This window comes from Lepisosteus oculatus, chromosome 23 (assembly GCF_040954835.1).
Source record: "Lepisosteus oculatus isolate fLepOcu1 chromosome 23, fLepOcu1.hap2, whole genome shotgun sequence".
NCBI classification, from domain to species: Eukaryota; Metazoa; Chordata; class Actinopteri; order Semionotiformes; family Lepisosteidae; genus Lepisosteus; species Lepisosteus oculatus.
Window position 1 is genome coordinate 4,652,502 of NC_090718.1, and position 21,263 is coordinate 4,673,764.

At 50.5% G+C, this 21,263-nt stretch overlaps 2 protein-coding genes across 4 annotated transcripts; one reads left to right on the top strand and one right to left on the bottom strand.

Annotated features, from left to right (window-relative positions):
- Positions 1-381: 381 nt before the first annotated feature.
- Positions 382-20,580, bottom strand: LOC102693187 (transmembrane protein 25). 3 transcript variants are annotated; one of them, XM_069182910.1, is made up of 9 exons: positions 20,440-20,580; positions 11,014-11,138; positions 10,009-10,368; positions 8,554-8,844; positions 7,847-7,978; positions 7,409-7,439; positions 6,281-6,381; positions 5,435-5,521; positions 382-3,820 (listed from the first exon to the last, which is right to left on the bottom strand). In XM_069182910.1, the coding sequence occupies exons 2-9, from the start codon at positions 11,087-11,089 to the stop codon at positions 3,747-3,749; spliced, it is 1,152 nt and encodes a 383-aa protein (XP_069039011.1). In that variant the 5' UTR covers positions 11,090-11,138; positions 20,440-20,580; the 3' UTR covers positions 382-3,746. The 3 variants fall into 3 exon arrangements, with proteins under 3 accessions (XP_069039011.1, XP_015193104.2, XP_006642393.3); XM_015337618.2 differs by lacking the exon at positions 20,440-20,580 and adding an exon at positions 12,215-12,351; XM_006642330.3 differs by lacking the exon at positions 20,440-20,580 and adding an exon at positions 12,104-12,351.
- Positions 14,470-18,592, top strand: cbln20 (cerebellin 20). The gene is made up of 4 exons (XM_015337715.2): positions 14,470-14,559; positions 16,400-16,519; positions 16,803-16,943; positions 17,319-18,592. Exons 1-4 carry the CDS (start codon positions 14,553-14,555, stop codon positions 17,744-17,746), a joined length of 696 nt encoding a protein of 231 aa, XP_015193201.1. The 5' UTR covers positions 14,470-14,552; the 3' UTR covers positions 17,747-18,592.
- Positions 20,581-21,263: the final 683 nt, after the last annotated feature.

Sequence of the window (21,263 nt, forward strand, 5' to 3'; positions counted from 1 at the left end):
TTTTTGTTGAATTAACATAATGTTTAAAACAGGCCTGATGCCGACTCAGACCTGTCGCCCTGTGCGGCCGAGACAGACATGTACGCCCCCTTGTGGCTATTTTTGAAAGTGTGTTATTGATTTTGATGTTCCAACACAGGTGAAAATATGTTCTTTGTGGAGAAGGTTCTGCATGTTTGTTTTTTTTACTCTGCAGGCCAAGGTTGGTATATTTTAACGATGCGAACGAGCACATTTGTCTTGACTGCACCACCGTCGTTTTAAAGAACAGCACCTGCGACACCCAAGACAGGCTCATCTGCAGGAGTAACCATCAAGTTCCCCGAAACAAACTTTAAATCGGTCAAGACTTTAGACTTCATTTGCTGCTTCTACAAAAAGCATAATGAACACATGCTTATAAAAAAAGAACATCACAGAAATATCAAGGCTGGTTTCCAATGTGGAGACATGCAACACATGAGTTATAGGAGAAAGCATGTCGGTTTTGAATAACATATACATTTATTATCTACTTGCATGTGCAGTACAGCATATAGAAATCTGCATTGCTGGAAAACACATTTTCATTCCTACATATATATATAGTCAACAGAGAGCATTGCACATGATGCACTGATATGTGTACTGATTGAGGACTGGGGGACTGTGCTTCTGTTCAGACCAGAATGTCGCAGCACACAAACACATGCTGTCAATCTGAAGGCTGTCAGCTCTGCTCGGGTTCGAGCAGCCCATACGGGCCTCATTCCGGGGAGGTGATAAGGTCCTGAATTGGGCCAAAGTGACACTCGATCTGCTAGCTGAGAGACGGCAGACACTGAGAAACGCTTCAGTGCTTTTGGCGGCCCTTCTGGGACAGAATCCAGGAGCGATTGCACTGAGCCCTCAGCTGCCCGACAGACAATTCCAGAGGCAATCGTACTGCCAAGCAGGGGCTTATTGGGAAACCCAGCACCTTAGAACACATTGGTGTGTTTTCGATCTGCATATCAATGCAATCAGAAAACGAGTCCATTATCAGAGCCTCTGCAATCTTAGTCTGGACTGTAACACTGCAGCACAAACCAGACAGAATAAAACAGGCAACTGCACTGCTTTACGGCCCTATTGCCTCCTGTGCTGGTCCAGCAAGGCCTCAGTCAGGTCACACTGGTGTCCTGACCCAGCATCCTGCGTCAGTCCCTGACTGCAGACCCAAGACTGCTGTCTTATACTGTATATAGCGACCAATTTAAAACTGGTACAATCTCTTTGTTCATACAGGACGGCCAGATATAGCGTTCAGGTGGCCCCTGATATAAATGAAGGTTAGGGACCAGAGCGTTGCTTACAGTGAAACAGGTAATAAAGGCGTGACATGGGTGATCACCTGTATTGGGTGTCTCCTGTCCTTCATCCTTGCCTCCTCATTAGCCCGCATGGCTTCACCTCCCTTCATATCAAGGTTCCCGCCACTGTCAGCGAAACCCGCTGGCACCTTGTTGCTTTAAAGATCCTTCATCTGTTTTGAATCAGGACATTTTTAAGAAAGTTGGGCGGGACAGCGGCGCAGTGGCCAGTATTGCTGCCTCGCAAGACTGGGGCCCCGGGGTGAGTACCTGGGGTGCTGTCTGGGTGGAGTCTGCATGTTCTCTGAAGTGCGTTTCCTCCAGGTGCTCCTGTTCCCTCCAGCAGTCCAGAGACGGGCAGGTGGGTTAAGTGGCTTCTGGGGAAACTGGCTCTGGTGGGAGTGGATGTGTGTGTGTTTGTGTCCGTGTGTGCCCCATGATGGACTTGTGGTGTCCCAAGCACAGTGTATCCTGCCTTGTGCCCATTCCTTGCTGGGATAGACTCTGGATCCCCCGCGGTCCTGTACTGGATAGGAGACGCATGGACAGATATTAAGCAGTAGGTCAGAAGCTAAGGGCTGGGGTCAGAACCCAAAGGGGTCAATTGGCGTACATTATGAGGAGCCGTATTGGAACACAAAACTGAACGAGACAGTGGCTCAGGCCTCAGCTGTAAGAAACGCCTCAGAAACAGAAGCACCTGAGCGTTGGGGTGCTGACTGGACCTCAGGGAAACTCTCCGAGGCTACTGGGGGGCCACAGCACCCAAAAACCCAGCTCGGCAGTTTTCACCAGGCCGGGCTGCACCAGGGTCTGCAGTCACGCTGAACCAGAGCAAAGCGCTTTCCTCTCGGACAGACTGGAAGACTTTTCCGATGATCCCAGAGTCATCCTGTATCGTTGAACTGCAAGGGGCTGATCCCACTCATCTTTCATTTCCCAGAGCGCTGTGCAACGCCACCGGCTACGGTATCGGCACCCTGAGTGTGAAAATCACCACTGCACGATTCACGTATTCAATAAACACGAAAGAGGTCTCGTTGACAAATGAGGTACAGACCATATTATTGCACGCAACAAGGTTAGAGACAACTAGTGAACTGGGTGTCTAGGGCAGTGAATAAGATCACAGTGGCATTGCAAAGCAGAAATTGTAGTATTGCTCTAAATTTACACCTCTGTCCACTTAAATTTGAGACATGTTGTGTCTTGTCTGTGTGATTAGTTTGGTTCTTTCTGGGAGACGAAACGACGCTTTCATATTCATTTCACTGGGGATGCACAGCTCCGCCATGTGGGATACTGTGGCATTAAAACCCCTTTGTTTCATTAATTTGGGGGAAGGTTCATCACTGTAAGAGTTACAGCAGCTTGTTGTGATAACAAGATTTCCCTCAGTGAGCTGCGTTACACTTAATCCGAGGGGCCCTCCTACTGCTAGCTAACTAATTTAATTATTTTTTAATTCATTTTTTTTTACACCTAACAAGATTACAGCTAGCACTTGTTTCGCTCTTTTTTTGGACTTCCAAACATTTTCTGATGCTCTTTTACTCCAAATCAAAAGGCTGATCCGGAGATCCAATTTTACACAATTAAAAACGTTTCCTGTTTTCATGCACCTCAGGATTCATCATCATTGTCTTTGACGGGCTGATTGATCACAAATAGATCTTTGACGGGCTGCTCCGTCACAGATAGATCTTTGACGGGCTGCTCGATCACAGATAGATCTTTGACGGGCTGCTTGATCACAGATAGATCTTTGACGGGCTGGTCGATCACAGATAGATCTTTGACAGGCTGCTCGATCACAGATAGATCTTTGACGGGCTGATCCATCACAGATAGATCTTTGATGGGCTGCTCGATCACAGATAGATCTTTGACGGGCTGATCCAACACGGATAGATCTTTGACGGGCTGCTCGATCACAGATAGATCTTTGACGGGCTGCTCGATCACAGATAGATCTTTGACGGGCTGCTTGATCACAAATAGATCTTTGACGGGAGCTCGATCACAGACAGATCTTTGACGGGGTGCTCGATCACAGATAGATCTTTGATGGGGCTGCTCGATCACAGAAAAATTTAGGATCTGCTCAAATAACGGGGTTTACAGTATATGATGGAACGTTCACTTTACACAGCTGCTCATGAAGATCAGGATTCCCGGAGCTTTGGAAGATCCCGATCACACCTGCGGAGCAGTGGTCTGTGGGACAGGGGCTTCCCATCACCCCCTGAACCGTCAGTGTGACGTCTCCTTTTTGTCCTGCCGCTGCCTGTCTTTTGGGTCGTCCGGGGGTGATCCCACTCGGCCTGCCTCACCCTGCTGACTGACCGGCCGCTGGACGGGTTGATGGCCGCCTGGATTGGTGCCGGGTTTAACCCCTCGGTGTCCAGGCCGCAGTCAGAGCCAGATCTCGTCGCTGCTCATGCTGGAGGCCTTGTAGATGTAGCCCATCATCGGGAACCGGTTCAGCCCTGCCAAGACACGGACACCGACACACAGAGCTGACCCGCATGGCCTGCCACACGTTCGAGCCGCCTCCTTCAGAGAGAGGAGGACGCTGCTGGTGGCGGAGAGAAAAATTGCAGGGGGGATGTGTAGATGCAGTTCTGTCCACCCAAACTGTCCGGTGGAGATGCTCTCTTCTCTTCTCTTTACAGCATGGAATAAACCTATTACTTGTTCCTTTGCAGCCTACGCATGCTGACGCAGCTACCCACCTGAACTACATGTCTGTATATTGTTGTTCCTGTCATTTTATTTCCTCTGTCCCTCTGTACGCCAACACTGCTGCTGTAAAACAACTTGCCTCCAGGGATAATAAAGACTCTCTCTCTTTAGTACCAGGTTCAGGTATCTGTCCTTTTTTTTTTAAAGAAACACCAATTATTTTTGTTATGCCCACTTAATTTGAAGAAGCAAATTGCGTGTTTCTAAATAGAGTATTATTATTTCCCAGCCCACAGCTACAATCCCCCTGCCTCACTTGGGGCTGAGTGAAGTGTAGCCAGACTCCTCTGACCTGCCCACCTTCCAGCCACATGTCACAGGCAGCTCAGCCAATCAGTGCTGATAGGAAGAGAGACCAGTCTTTCACCCACAGCCCTACAGTGATTGGAGGAGAGGCATGTCCCTCACCCACAGCCTTGCACTGATTGGAGGAGAGGCATGTCCATCACTCACAGTCCCACACTGATTGGAGGAGTGGCATGTCCCTCACCAACAACACTGTGAGACTGCAGGCACCTGGAAGTAGGAGGAGCCAAGAAAACCCTGAACAGCTATTCCACCAATAACCAGTACTTGGGGAATCCTCTCCACTGCCCTGTGGTCACCGTCAGGAGAAAACGGGCTTTTCCACACCTTGCAGGAAGATCTTTAGGGTGTGAAGATCTGCAGTGCACACCAAGTGATGCTGCTGATAAATATTAACACTGTTTCTAAAAAAAACATAAGAGGTGATTGTAAATACCAGTATAAACCAGTGAACACTAATTTGATTCTCTGGGAGAACACCATTATTAATGTTTAAAGAAGCACAGTGTTAAGAGATTATTAGAACTGTACAACACAGTTTTACTCGATACACACCATCCCCAACACATTGATCCTTCAGGAACATGGTCCTACTGGGTCTGACATCTGTACACAGCGATTCCTGAACGCATCCAGGGCGTTTCTACATCCAGTCAGCCTGTTCTGGGCAAGTGAGGAATATGAGCTTTGCTATTCCTGACTGAAACAGCTTGAGACGATAACGTCATTCTTTTGTTGGGGTTTATCTGGTGCAGAATGACTGATAGGATGATGTTTTGGTGCTTTACTTTTCCTTTGCTTTGCCTTCTTCATTGTTATTATAGGTTATTGTTGGAATTAAAATTAAGTGAAGATCACCTGCAAACATGAGCACCTGTTTCTATCAGGCGCGGATTTCTTGGTTCCTTGGATTTCATTTCACAAGGACTCGATAATCACCATGGATTCTTTGATCAGACCTTGGATGTCCCTGATTGTTTCTGTGATCAATCACGAGGCTCCTCTCCGAGCGCTGTAACTGGGGAATAACGCCCTGTCACTGTGACACTCACCTCGGATAGCATACATAGCGGAGAGATCCTGCTCGGACTGGTCTTTCTCCACCTCTTCCTCCTTCTTCTGCCGGTCTCTCTCCTGCCCTGCAAGGATCAGGGAACAGACACGCAGATGTCCACAACGACAGTTTTCACAGTGTTGTACAGTTCCAGTGTGCAGAGTCTGTGAGTGCAGTGTTGTACAGTTACAGTGTGCTGTGTCTGAGTGTGCATTGTTGTACAGTTACTGTGTGCCCTGTCGGAGCGTGCAGTGTTGTACAGTTACAGTGTGCCGTGTCTGACTGTGTAGTGTTGTACAGTTACAGTGTGCAGTGTCTGTGAGTGCAGTGTTGTACAGTTACAGTGTGCAGTGTCCGTGAGTGCAGTGTTGTACAGTTACAGTGTGCCGTGTCTGAGTGTGCAGGGTTGTACAGTTACAGTGTGCCGTGTTTGAGTGTGCAGGGTTGTACAGTCACTGTGTGCAGTGTCTGTAAGTGCAGTGTTGTACAGTTACTGTGTGCAGTGTCTGTGAGTGCAGTGTTGTACAGTTACAGTGTGCCGTGTCTGAGTGTACAGTGTTGTGCAGTTACAGTGTGCAGTGTCTGTGAGTGCAGTGCTGTACAGTTACTGTGTGCAGTGTCTGTGAGTACAGTGTTGTACAGTTACAGTGTGCAGTCTGAGTGTGCAGTGTTGTACAGTTACAGTGTGCCCTGTCAGAGTGTGCATTGTACAGTGACACTGTGCAGTGTCTGAGTGTGCAGTGACAGTGTGCAGTGTCTGAGTGTGCAGTGTACCACTGTACCAGACTCTTCAGCCAGTAGCCGTGGGTTCAGCCTGCACAGTGCTGTCAAGGGGGAGCCTCACCTCTGCACAGGGCACTCAGGTCATTGAGCTGCAGGTTGGAGGGCAGTGACATGTTCTCTCGAGGCAGACAGACAGCATCCAAGCGCAAACGGGACGACTCACTGAGGACAAGAGGCACACAGATCAACAAGAGATCTCAAAAGCACTTAACTGCAGCCAAGATGGAATGACTATAGATTCAGAAAGCCACTGATACAGCACCAGTCCTACACTTCTGAACCACTGATAGGGCACAGCACCAGTTCCACAGTTCTGAACCACTGATAGGATACAGCACCAGTCCTACACTTCTGAACCACTGATAGGATACAGCACCAGCCCTACACTTCTGAACCACTGATAGGATACAGCACCAGCCCTACACTTCTGAACCACTGATACTGTAGGTTACAGCACCAGCCCTACACTTCTGAACCACTGATGGGACACAGCACCAGTCCTACACTTCTGAACCACTGATAGGATACAGCACCAGCCCTACACTTCTGAACCACTGATGGGACACAGCACCAGTCCTACACTTCTGAACCACTGATAGGATACAGCACCAGCCCTACACTTCTGAACCACTGATGGGACACAGCACCAGTCCTACACTTCTGAACCACTGATACTGTAGGTTACAGCACCAGCCCTACACTTCTGAACCACTGATAGGTTACAGCACCAGTCCCACACTTCTGAACCACTGATAGGATACAGCACCAGCCCTACACTTCTGAACCACTGATAGGATACAGCACCAGCCCTACACTTCTGAACCACTGATGGGACACAGCACCAGTCCTACACTTCTGAACCACTGATAGGATACAGCACCAGCCCTACACTTCTGAACCACTGATAGGTTACAGCACCAGCCAGTCCTACACTTCTGAACCACCGATAGGACACAGCACCAGCCCTACACTTCTGAACCACTGATAGGACACAGCCTTGCTTATGCTTCCAGGACTGCAGACTGCTTTTAAGAGAGTGGCTGTACAAGACAGTGAGCAGCAGGTCTTTAAGCTGATGGCTGATGGAACTGCCTTCATACAAACTCTAGATAGCATCGCCTTCAAATCAAAGCTGAACGTCTGCCTTCATATCTAGAGATTAGGGCATTTGTGCCGTCATGTGACTTACCTCTGGGGCACTGAGGCCCCTGCTGTCTTCCCTGTAGACACAGTGAACAAGAGAACAAGTCAGAGGCTTCACAGACGGAGGACCACATCTGTCTGACCGAGGCGGTAACCCCCTGATCAAAAGGAGCAGGTTAAACTGAATATCCATTCCTTCTGGAACGGGAACGACAATCTCTTCCTGGCTCCCTCAGTGATCCTCAATGATCAGACCTCTGTAATTTTGTTTTATTTTGTCAGACATTCATAAGGGAAATCAGTCCACACTGTCTCTCTCTCCCAGTGCCTCAGCTCCAGACCCCCCCCACACTGCCTCTCTCTCCCAGTGCCTCAGCTCCAGACTCCCCCCACACTGCCTCTCTCTCCCAGTGCCTCAGCTCCAGACTCCCCCCACACTGCCTCCCTCTCCCTTCCTCCCACCCTCTAGCAGGTGGTCTCTTACCAGCACTGCTCTTCCTCTTCTTGCAGACCACACACAGGAGGAGAAGACTGAGGATGAGGAGGACGATGAAGCCCAGAGCCCCCCCAGCGAGGATTCCCAGTACTGGCACCTCCACGTGAGACTGCAGGAAGTCTGCAGAGAAGGCGGCAGGAGAGTGAGACAGAGATGAATGATGCTGAATGACGCACGCCCCTGTGCTACTGTCACTATTGAGCACATCAGGCAGCAGACCTGACAGCAGAGCAGGAGGGAGAGTGAATAAAGAGTAAGAGAGCAGGGCGAGCTGTGAAACAGTGCAGAGGGGGTGGTAATAAAGGAAGGAATGGGCAGGAGTGATACAGGGAAGAGTGCAACTCCTTGTGAGAGTGATCGAGGGAATGAATGTGCAGGAGTGATACAGAGAGGAGTGCACTGCTTGTGAGAGTGATCGAGGGAATGGATGTGCAGGAGTGATACAGAGAAGAGTGTTGTGAGAGTGATCGAAGGAATGGATTGGCAGGAGTGATACAGAGAAGAGTGCAGTGCGGTTTGTGAGTGACAGGGAGGAGTGTGAGAAAGCACTAGAAGCAGCGGATATGTGAAACAGTGAAGATTCATGTAAGACTGATGGAGGTGTGAGAGAGTGAGAGAGAGAGAAAAGGGTGTGAAAGAGCAATGGAGAGCAAGTGTGAGCCTTCGGAAGGTGACGGGGAGGACGAGTGTGATACCTCTGAGGGTGATGGAGGAGTGAGAGACACCCAGGCTGTTGTTGGCGCTCAGGGACACGTTTCCTGATAGGCTGCTGAGCGTCACCCGCAGGGTGTGATTGGTCAGCCAGGGGTAGCTGCGCGAGTCCAGGATGAGGAAGTCAGAGGTATTGGTCACCAGCTGGCCAGACTGGTCCACCCAGGTGATGGTTGCGGGGGGGTTGGAGCGAACCAAGGCGAACAGGACCAGGGAGAGCCCAGGGTCAGCAGGTTCTGTGTACTGAGCACTGACCTGTACAATCTCAGGCTGGACTGGGATGAGAAAGAGACAGGAGAAAGAGGGTATAGATAGCTTTGTTTCAGGGATTTCTACAAGTTTCTACCAGAACTAGTCATCTAGGGAACATTCATGATATACATTTGTCAGTCTGCTGGTCACATTATCATTCAGAAAACAGAACCCATTTCTTTTAAGAACGGGTACAGTCTTGGCATGATAAATAGTTGTAATACTGCCAGAAATCTTGCTAACTCTGTTGTACTGAAGAGTCTGTTAGCTAGCAGCTATTCCTGGGAATTAACTCAACATGCAATTCACCCAGATGTTCAGTCTGTCCTCTGAAGGGGGACTTAACACAATTTGCCAACGCGCAGCACAAGAACAATATTCATGTTTTGGCACTGAGTCAGAAGAACATCAGAAAGGCTTAAACGAGAGGAGGCCAGCGGGCCCGTCTACTGCAGCTCATGTGGTCATTAGTAGTTAATTGATCGGAGGATCTCCTCCAGCTGTTCCTTGAAAGAAGCCAAGGTATCGGTTTCAACAACGTGGCTGAGTGGCTTGTCCCCCACTCCCACAACTCTTCCTGCAAAGACATGCCTCCTTTTCTGATGGGAAGATCTCATCCAGACGCTTCTTGAAAACGTTAGAGTACTGACAGCATGGCTGAGCAGGAGCTTGCTCCCCACTCCTACTACCCTATGTGCAAAGGTGTGCCTCTCATTCCCAGTTTAAAGCTCGGTTTCCCACAGTTTGCACTTGTGCCCCGTGATTTGTGTTTCACTGCTGGATTTAGGTCACATTTCCTGAATCCGGGGAATTAGAATCCTGGGAAGGGGGTCTGCTTGCTTGTCTCTGAATTGCAGTGAAGTGGTCCAGCAGTCCAGCTGTGTCTATAGGATACTACAGCCCTGCGGACTGTGTCTGTTGGATACTACAGCCCAGCGGACTGCGTCCGTTGAGTAATATATTACCCTGCGCTGACACTCAGACCTGAGGATGAGCCAAGTATCTGTCGCGGGCCCTCAGCCCGAAATTTATTCATCTTCAAACTCCCTTCACTAAATAAACTAAACAATCTGCTCTCTTGGGCTCAAGGAGAACCGGATTCCCACTGGCACCACACACACAGATCGGCCTGAAGCCGGACTCTGCTCGGACCCTTTCCGGCGTGGGCCCGGGACGCGGGGACTCACACTGCACGTTCAGCAGCACTGTGGCGTTGTAGCTCTCCCTGCTGCGCGGGTCCGCGGCGGCGCAGGCCAGCTCGCGGTCGGACTTGCGGGCGCGCAGCGTGAAGGTGCTGTTGTGGGCGGAGCTGCTGTTGAACACGCCCACCTCCCGCGGGGGGGAGGAGGAGGAGGAGGTGAGCAGCAGCCGTCCTGTCCTGTCGTCCGCGCCCCCCTGCTCCTCGCCGTTCAGGTACCAGGTGAGCAGAGGCGGGGCCTGGAGGGGCCAGCCCTCCGACTGGCAGCTGAACTGGCGCGTGGCGTTCTCCTGCAGCGTGATTGCTGAGTGCTGCTGTCCATCAATCCTGGGCATGGGCTCCGCTGTGCCTTGTGGGGGATAGGAGACACAGGCCCAGGCCAGGGTCAGGACACAGTTATGCATCATGAGGAATAGGAGTCACAGGCCCAGGCTAAGGTCAGGACACAGCTGTGCCTCATGAGGGATAGGAGACACAGGCCCAGGCCAGGGTCAGGACACAGCTGTGCCTCATGAGGGATAGGAGACACAGACCCAGGCCAGGGTCAGGAAACAGCTGTGCCTCATGAGGGATAGGAGTTTCAGGCCCAGGCCAGGGTCGGGACACAGCTGTACCTCATGAGGGATAGGAAAGACAAGCCCAGACCAGGGTCAGGACACAGCTGTACCTCATGAGGGATAGGAGTCACAAGCCCAGGCCAGGGTCAGGACACAGCTGTACCTCATGAGGGATAGGAGTCACAGGCCCAGGCCAGGGTCAGAAAGCAGAAGACATGGGCCAAGTCTCATCTTTACTGGAAGAACACATGTAAAAGCAAATGTATCGCCTGGATGCTGGTACTTCCTGTTTCCCAGAATCCCATCCAGGCGATGCTTGAGGAATCACCATTTCCACCACACAGGTCAATACCGGCACTTTGGTGAATGCCTTCTTAACCTCCTCTTCCTCTCTCTCTCCCAGCAGGTGGCGCTGTGAGCTCCTGTGGGACTCTTACCTGTGAGGACAGAGGCCCAGCTGTAACACAGCACCAGTGCAGGCCACAGCCCCCTGACCCGGACCACACACGGCATGGCGCTTTCTGGAGAGCTGTCCGGCCCAATGTGGCCCAGTCACGCTGACCTGCAGCACAGCGAGAGACACCAGAAAGACTGTTGAGCCATGCAGCGCACCTGACAAGTTACTCATGGACTGGGAATCACGTGCCTTACTGACGGCTGTACAAAATTAAACCCACTGCACGCTTGTATTTCAATCATCCAAAAAAGAACATCCAGTGGCCCACCATCAGCCTGTGGACTGTAAGTGGAGGGCTGGAGTTCAGGAGCATTGCAGAAGGTTTTATACTGATAAACTTGAGGCTTGCAGGTTCAAATCCCATCTGAATCACTGCCCTGGTCCCCTGAGGGAGACAGTTCTCTCTGATTTCTTCTGTCAAATGCCCAGTTGCGTAAATACAGTAGGTAGGCGTGTCAGTTGGTTTGGATACAAGTGTCAGCCAAGCAAAATAATTTAAATAATTTCTATGCCCAAAAGAGGAACCAGACATCAGTTTAAATGGTTCTGCCTCCAAATATTTTGAAAGAGCATGAGCTAATTAATATTCATTCCCATGGTCCACAGCCATGGGTCCTGAAAGTGGTCACGTACTGTATGAGGCAGGTGTCAAACTGTCACTGCCTAGAAATCTACTTTGGTAGCTCTTAGCAGTATTTATCAGTCCCTTCTGCAGAGAGCTCTTGTGAAACTGAGTCGATTTTACTGACGCGCTGATATCCCCTGATTAATGCACATGCGTTGCTTAGCAGAACAGAGACATAAATTCAACCGTCAGCTGGAAATGGGGAGCAGGTATTTCACCAATACACCTGCAAGTTGTGAGTGCATGGATAGATTTTTAGATCTATGCTCAGAGTCCATGCATATCAGGCAAAGACTATCTGCATGCAAGATCGGTGCATACCTGCATGCTCACATTGCAAGCAAACTGCACAAACATGACCTTTCTCTATATACCGTGTGCTGACATATGCAAAAATAACAGTACATGCATTGGCTTAATCCTCTAGCCAGGCAACAATGCTCACGAAAACTGCTGCAGGTGTTCAGGTTTAATGTGTGACGCAGGCAGTCACACTGTCAGCAGAGGACTGTGGCAGCATAAATCGGAGCCCCAGATTCTCCCAGCACCCCTGCACCTCCATAGCTCTACATCGTCCTGCGCTCCTGTAGCTCACTCAGCACCGCACACGAGCTCAAGGAGAGTAGCTGCTTTCATCTGTCAGTCTGCCGGATTTCCCTGCTTTATCTATCCATCACACACAACCCCCCTTCAAATCAGGGCTCCATTACTCAGGCCTGAAGCGCCTCTGCAGTGCAGGTTAGCTTCAGCTCTGTCCCCAGACAGAAGCAACAGATCCCCACACCCTGAATTGTTTTGTAAAGTGTTAAGAGAGGGAAAATTGAGGACATACAGTACGTACAGTACCATCACACCTTCAAGGGAAAAATCAGGGCTGCCTAAAAAAAAAATCCCACCTGTGCTGTCCATATTGGATTAATCTTCCATATCAGAGAGTGCCTTCAAAATGTGAAAAGAAAAATCAGAAATTGGTTCGCCTCCTAAGATGCTGTGCTCAGCCCGTCAGGACGGGCGATGACCCCTGACCTCTCGTGTGTTCAGCATCTCTGGGGTGTCCTTGGCCAAAGATGCCAAGCTCCCAGATCTCCCCCTGCAGAGTACTGGAACACTCGTGCCAAACATCATCTGAATCCAGTGTGCATGCGTGTGTGTGTTTGAGCATGCATTGCATGCATGCGTGTGTGTGTGCAATTGGGGAGCCACCTCACTTAGTCTCAGTGTTACAGGGCGGCAGTCTAAACTGCATGGACTGGGACCCCTCAGGCTGTACCGTAGCACTGGGCCTGAGTTCAATCATCTGTGTTTCATTCCAGGTTCCATTCCTATGTCCACTTATTTCGGTGATCATCCTACTTTTTCCCCTTTTCCCTGCCACAGGTTGTTTTTGTCTCCTGTGACCTCCAGTGCGCCCACAGTCCAGCACCAGGAACTCTTATTGCATCAATACCCTTTTTTTGTTTGGTCTCCAGTAACTACAACATCCAGCCAAAAGCACAGAACCCAGGGACACACCTGGTTTCAGAGGGTCCACGGCCCATTCGGGTGGAGACAACAGCAGGCGAAAGTCCTTGTTACCCTGCAGTACACCGAGCGAGTGTATTTATACTAAAAAAGAAACCATTTGTGCTCAGTAGTCGTTGTTGGGAAGAAGCAAGACGTTCCCACTCTTCCTGAAGTCTCAGTACCAGCTCTCCGGCCTGTTCCTTCATTCCCTATTCCCTGAGGAACAGAGTCCCAGTGCAGGTGACAGTGACAGTTCAGGTGACAGTGATACTGCAGATGACAGTGACAGTTCAGGTGACAGTGACAGTTCAGGTGACAGTGATACTGCAGATGACAGTCCCAGTACAGGTGACAGTGATACTGCAGATGTAGTTTGCAGTAGCATCAAAAAGAATAACCCTTCCTCTTCTAAAGGTAGGATCATAGAAAGGAGTGTTTGGTCAAGATAAGTGTTTACAATGATGGCCACAAGAGGGCGCCCATGTCCTCTCAATTCCAACCTTGAAATCTTTGTTTAAGGAATTTCCGTGTGTATTGGAGTAGTTAAACTGTTTACTAAATAAAATGTAACTATTTTATAAAGCATTAAAAAGGACATCTGTAAAGCAGAAGCAATTGTGCGGTTTAAAACTCAGTAGAAAATCAAAGAAAGAAAACAGATTGTTAGATTTTCTTGTTAGTTGAGACGCCCCCTTTGCCTCTGCACCACAGTGGCAAAAGCTTGTGTGAAAGACCTGATCTGTAAACAACTTAAAAGAAAAAGACAAGATCCACAAGAGGAGCCAAAGGCCAGCTTGTCACACCTGGCTTCTTTCAAGAAACAGCAGGATGAGATCCTCCAATCAGGACAGGGGAGGGCACTACTCTACACCAAAGGATGTGGGGGTGTGGAACAAGCCGCCCAGCCTTGTTGTCGAACCCCGGCTTCTTTCCAGAAACAGATGGACAAGATCAATCACTTATTTAGCCACCAAACGAGGAGGACAGAAAGGCCTCCTGTCGCCGGGGACTTTTCTGAAAGTGTACCCACTGGTTTTAGTCCTGTGTGTAGGCCGTTTCAGTACATGCGTGAGCGCCCTGATTTTTGTTTACATTTGTCTAAAGGCAGAGAAAGTGCTTGTTGATACAGTGTCACACACACAGCAGTGATGTGGCAGCAGAACTCTAGTATAACAGAGGACAGTGGAGCCTCCCTATTGTTAGCAAGGGAAGGGAGGAGACAGGAGCACTTAATACCTGTCCTACTTATAACAAAGACACCCGTGCGAAAGGCATGCACAAGCCCAGAGACAGTGACAGGTGGGGCATTGTGGGACTATATAGCCTGCCCTCTGCACCACTGCCGGACTCACACTGCTGTCTGATTTCCACGGGCACTGCACGACTTCACAATGAGAGGTGAGCCAGCCAGCATTGGCGTTACTTTCATTCCCAGTGTCCCTTTTAACTGCTGCGAGCTTACAAACACAACGCAAGAAGAAGCCTGCAATTTGAATGGAAGCACAATGTATTCTTTGTCTCAGTCGTTGTATTAGTGGTTGTAATGAGGCCAATACTTGTGGCAGTAGCAGTATTGTGATGTGGGTTGTTTGTCTCTGCTGTACACAGACTCCAGTACAGTACAGATTATATTGCTGTTATGCTCATTAGCATGCTTGGTTATGGGTAGATAATAATTCCTGTATTGGGTCAAGGGTCAAAGATCATGGAGTCCTGTCAGGTTCGTACACCACAGCTCTCGGACCACAGACACTCCCCCCGCGCAAACAACCTGACAACAGCAGGGACATAGATGCAGAAAAAGGAGACTTAGAGGGAGAAAAGGAGCAGTTCTGAAAGTTAATACACGCTAAAACATTCTGGATATGCAGTGGAAGTGTTGGGGTGTCCAGGGGGTCAGAGGTCGGGGACAGTGTGGACACGGGGACAGGGGGAGAGAGACATTGTTCACTCCTCGTCACTGTCATCACTTGTCCACGGACAGTCTGTCCATGGTCATAAGGAACTGGGATACTGTACCGAGAGTGTGTGACTGTGAGCTCCTTTCACTAGGAAACTGTACCGAGAGGGTGTGACTGTGCTCCTTTCACAAGGATACTGTACCGAGAGTGTGTGACTGTGCTCCTTTCACCAGGATACTGTACAGAGAGTGTGTGACTGTGCTCCTTTCACTAGGAAACTGTACAGAGAGCGTGTGACTGTGCTCCTTTCACTAGGAAACTGTACAGAGAGCGTGTGACTGTGCTCCTTTCACTAGGAAACTGTACTGAGAGTGTGTGGTTGTGCTATTTTCACTAGGAAACTGTACCGAGAGTCTGTGACCGTGCTCCTTTCACTGGGATACTGTACAGAGTGTGTGACTGTGTTCTCCTTTCACTGAGATACTTTACCGAGAGTGTGCAACTATGTGCATTTTTCACTAGGAAACTGTACCGAGAGTGTGTGACTGTGCTCCTTTCACTAGGAAACTGTACCGAGAGTGTGTGACTGTGCTCCTTTCACTAGGAAACTGTACTGAGAGTGTGTGGCTATGTGCACCTATTATTGGGATACTGTACAGTGTGTGACTGTGTGCACCTTCCACTAGGATACTGTACTGTGTGTGACTGTGCCTATTTCACTGTGATACTGAACAGTGTGTGCAATATTCTGTGTGACTATGTGCACCTTTGACTAGAATACTGTACAGAGTGTGTGACTGTGCTCCTTTAACTGGGATACTGTACCAAGAACTTGACCGTGCGCTCCTTTCACTACTGTACTACTGTACAGAGTGTGTCACTGTGTGCTCCTTGCACTAGGATGCTTTGTCCTCGCCTTATGTACAGTAGGCTTACTGGTGACCAGCTGTAGAGAGTCAAATTCAATGCAGAGACGTCTTTATCGAAGGAACTTTTCTCGAGCTCTGCAGTGGGCAGGGGCAGTTTCTTGATCAGAGATGCCAAGGTTCGAGTGACTCTGAGGGCTACAGCGCTACCCCAGCCCCCCTTCCCGACCCAGTTTCTCTTCAGATGATGTTTCCTGACCCGCAAATGGTGTAGTCTTAGTGTTTATCTTCACCGTGGGGACTGGGCGAGCGGCTCGTTAATGATTGGACTAATGGCTTCATCAGTGCAGTCCAGTGTCACTGTCCCCTGACCCCTGACCTCTGACCCCTGGCCGTGGCTTCTGACCCCTGACCCCTGCACGGAGGGAGTTGGTGGCGCCATGGGCTGATGGTTGCTGCTGGCTGTTGCAGGGACCCTGCTGATGAGCTTCCTCTGCGCCCTGCTCAGCCCGGCGCTGCAGACGGACTACTCTTGGACCGGCACCGGCACCGAGGGCAGCAACCCGGACAAGCAGACCGCTCCGGAGAACAGTGAGAGGGGAGCGGGGGGCAGGAGGGGCAGGAGGAGAGACTCAGGGATTGGAGGGGGAAGAGAGGTGTGAGACTCGGGGACCAGGGGAGAGGAGGTGTGAGACTCGGGGACCAGGGGAGAGGAGGTGTGAGACTCGGGGACCAGGGGAGAGGAGGTGTGAGACTCGGGGACCAGGGGAGAGGAGGAGAGAGAGACTCGGGGACCAGGATGGCGGGGGTAGAGACATGGGGACCCAGGTGGCGGGGGGGAGACCGGTGCCCTCAGCCCTGTGTCTGCCCGCAGTCTGCCTGACGGACGCGGCCTCCTGTGGCTGCTGTGTGATGGAGAAGCAGATGTGGCGCCTGGAGCACTACTTCAACCTGACGCTGCTGGAGCTGAAGAAGGGGCTGGACCAGGCGCAGGCCAGTCTCAACATCATCAAAGGTGCCGTCCCGACCTCCGGGCCCCTCTGTGTCTGCCCACTCTCTCAGTGTGCAGCAGTGTCCACTGCACCCCACTGATCGCCCACCGACTCCCCACTGACCCCTCTCTGGGGCTCTCTGTCGCTGTGTCTCTGTCTCTCTGGCTTGACCTCTTGACCTCTCGGAGTTTGCCCACTCTCTCAGTGTGCAGCAGTGTCCACTGACCCCTCATCGACCCCTCGCTGCACCCCACTGACCCCTCTCTGGGGCTCTCTGTCGCTGTGTCACTGTCTCTCTGTCTTGACCTCTTGACCTCTCGGTGTCCGTCCCTCTCTGCCCCGTGCGCGTGTGCAGAGGTGTCCGGCGCACCCCACTGACCCCCCCCTGCCCCCCGCAGCGAGCCGCAGCGCCTTCTCCGTGGCGCTGACGGACACCCGCCGCTGCCTGGGGCCGGAGCGCGACGAGGTGACGGTGATCTACCAGAGCGTCTTCATCAACCTGGGGGGCGCGTACAGCACGCGCACGGGGGTCTTCACCGCGCCCCAGCCCGGCGTCTACAGCCTGGCCCTCACCGTCTACAGCGACGCCGGCTCCCCCAGCGCCCTGCTGGCCGCCTGCGCCACGCTGACCCGCAACGGGCAGCCCCTGGCGGCGCTGAGCGAGAAGAACAACCAGGACCAGGAGGACAGCGCCACCGTGGTGCTGGCCGCCAAGCTGGCCGCCGGGGACACCGTCGCCGTGCGCCTGCAGCCTGGCTGCTTCCTGTGCGACGACCAGAGCCACTACAACACCTTCTCCGGCTTCCTGCTCTTCCCCACCAGCTAAACTCCCCCCCTAACACACACACACACAGCGCCCCCTACTGGCACACCGGCGCCGGTGCACCTGTGGGCGCTCCTGCTCGTTCTGCTCCTCACTGTCTCGTCCCGCACCATCACTGACCCCCCCCACCCGCCCACTTCAGTCCACCTTATTGTCGCGACACGCTGTGGCCTGCTCTCCCGAAACACGAGGCTCTTAGCTTCGTTTTTGTCCTCCCCCCCCAAATGATCTCCCGATGTCATTTGGCTGCTCCTGCACAAAGATCCTGGCGTTCCTGGCGGCCACAGACCTGTCATTTCGGTGGCACTGAAAGCCCCCTTCCGTGTCCGCCAGGGAAATTCAAGCCCCGATTTGGAGAAGCGGGTGGTATAGGAGAGCTGGAATTCTGGGTAATGTGGAAACGTTAACCTTCGCGTGGGAAGCCGGAATTGTGGGTAATGTCGTAACACAGTCGGTCCGGAGGTCACCCGGAGCTCTGCTCTTGCACCTCTCGACAGCTCGGCACTGTCCCGGCCTGGTCCTGGTTCTGGAGGGTTGCGGTACCGGCAGGATCTCTAGTCTCTTTTAAAGCACCAGCACCTGAAGCTGACCTGATTGAGGTGGAATGAAAGTCCCTCCAGGACCAGGACAGCACAGCTGTGTAGCTATTTCTGGTTTTGCTGTTGTACAGGTAGTTGCTGAAGAGAATCAGGCCCCGAGACTTAACCAAAGACAGTTCTCAGCGCACACAGTGTAACCTAAGAACGGCTTAGACTAGGCATTTGGCCTTTTGATTTGTTGGTTGAATCTCATCCAGCTCTTTCTCGAAAGACCCCAGGGTATCTGCTTTGACAACATGGCTGGGCAGCTTGCTCCCACCGCCGCTCCCACCGCCGTTTGTGCAAAGAAGCTTCTCCTGTCCTGACTGAAGGGTCTTATCCAGCCGTTCCTTGAAGGAAACCTGGATATCGGCTTCATCACCATGGCTGGGCAGCCTGTTCCACGCTCCCACCGCCCTTTGTGCAAAGAAGGCGCCTCCTGTCCTGACTGAAGGGTCGTATCCAGCCGTTCCTTGAAGGAAACCTGAATAGTTCCACACTCCCACCACCCTTTGTGTAAAGAAGGGCCTCCTGTCCTGACTGGAGGATCTCATCCAGTTTGGTTCTTGAAAGAAGCCAGGCTATCACCACATGAGTAATGGGTAATGTGCTCCATATTCCCACAGCCCACAAGATTCACTGTGTCCATGCAGAACAGGGCCATACAGACTCATGCTAAACTACATACGTGTATATAGGCCCTTTCTGGCCTACACGTACACTGAGACAGACACACAAACTCAGACACGCAGCCACAAACACACTATTCCAGGAGCTCCGACACAGCAGAGGCAAATCTCCGAGTATTGCTCTGCCAGCCTCCTCCTGTCGCTAATTTGGTGTTGATCATAATTCTAGTAATTGGCTGACATTAAAAATCAGAATGACTGCAGAAAGAAGGTGCAGTGAGTTTCTGTGCAGAAGTAAAACTGTCCCTCGTGTAAGGAAATGAACACACTGATGTACTGTATTTGTTAAGAAAAAAAGAATCTTGTTTTTATGTCTGGACAAGGCATTTCTTTCTCCCTCCTATATTGTCTCTTCCTTCAATAAACCTGCTTCCAGAAATGGTCCCTGTTGTCCTATTCACTGTTAATACACTATTTCAATTTTTAGGGGACAAATTTCTGACGAACCTATACTGTACTTGATCTTAGAGACGAATACTGATCACACATCTAACCCACACTGACTACACTCTGTTCACACACATAATGCATCACGCATTGGGCATATGGGTATCGTGCACTGATCGCACACAGATCACACGCTGCTAACACTCAAGTCAGACTAATCACACACATTTCACACTCAGCTTTCACTGATCGCAGGCAGATCACAAACTGTTTGTGTAAGTATCATACACTGATCGCACACAGATCACACACTGCTCACACTCAAGTCAGACTAATCACACACACATTTCACACTCAGCTTTCACTGATCACAGGCAGATCACAAACTGTGTAAGTATCATACACTGATCGCACACAGATCACAAACTGCTCACACTCAAGTCAGACTAATCACACACATTTCACACACAGCTTTCACAGATCATCGAACACAGAACGGACACTGATCATGCAGTGGTACAGTATCTATTGCGCTGCTTTTTGCAAAATCTGATCAAAATGTCAAAACGATATGTGAGTTAAAAATCGAATGCCTCTTCTCACCAGCAATATCACGTTGCACGACTGTAACCTAAGTGTGCCAACCACTTCACAGCCAGAAAAACTGAAATTATGTGAATGCTTATTTGTAATACAGCAAGAGCAGGTTGCTTGACTTCTACAAAAGAGTTATACAGGAATCAATTAAAATTTAAACAAATACACACAAACATTAGTGCAAGTTTGGACTTGCTTTTAAGAAATCTTATTAAATTGAGTTTTCATTACATAGATAACAACAGTAGCTAAGTGCTTACAGCCCCTTTCAAACTTTTTGCCTTTACTGCTGTCCTGTGGTCTGGAATCAAGATGCACTTTATTTTTCATTTAACTACACGTTCTATGCAAGCACACACAGATGATTCAAGGTGAGAAAATAGTCCAGGACGTTTTAGAAAATTCATTCCAAGTAAAAAGTGAAATAAAGTCGTTAAGTGCCTACCCGTGCGCCTTCAAAGCGACCCACCAGCGGGTCTCCACCTGCGTGTCCGGCTGCAGAGATTCACGTGTTTTCCGGGCGGCTGGCGCCCTCTGCTGGACACGGCAAAGACTCGCACCAGCGGCTTCCGAGAGAAATCCAGGACAAAGCTGTGTGGGGGAAAAAAGCACAGATCAGGGGATTTGTATTAAAAAAAAACCCTCAAAAGCCTAGATCAAACATCAGATCCCTCCGAGCCTAGCCAAGACGATAATCAAGAAAAAAAAAACCCTGTCCTTTGGATGAGACGTAAAACCGAGGTCCTGACTCTCTGTGGGCATTAAAAATCCCAGGGCGTTTCTTGAAAAGAGTAGGGGTGTTACCCCGGTGTCCTGGCCAAATTTCCTCCTGGCCTTTCCCAGTCATGGCCTCCTAATAATCCCCATCTCTGAACTGGCTTCATCACTCTGCTCTCCTCCCCACTGAGAGCTAATGTGTGGGGAGAGGACTGGAGCATCATCCAGGTGGGGCTGCACACTGGTGGGGGTGGAGGGGATCCCCATGACCTGTAAAGAGCTTTGAGTGGGGTGTCCAGAAAAGAGCTCTAGAAGTGTGAGGAGTTCATATTAATTAAGAAGCGGAGAAGGTATGAAGACACTGAGCCAATCTGCCTCGATCGAGGTGAACTGATCCAAACTGGGGGCCGAGCAAGAATGAGGAGGGCAAGGACATCTTAGAAAATGAACTAATTCACGTTAATTAGCCTAATCAACATTAAGATTAGATCACTAGAGGACATCTGAAGGCATGGGCATCAACAGCCCTTAATCTGAAAGGTAGGCCTCCAA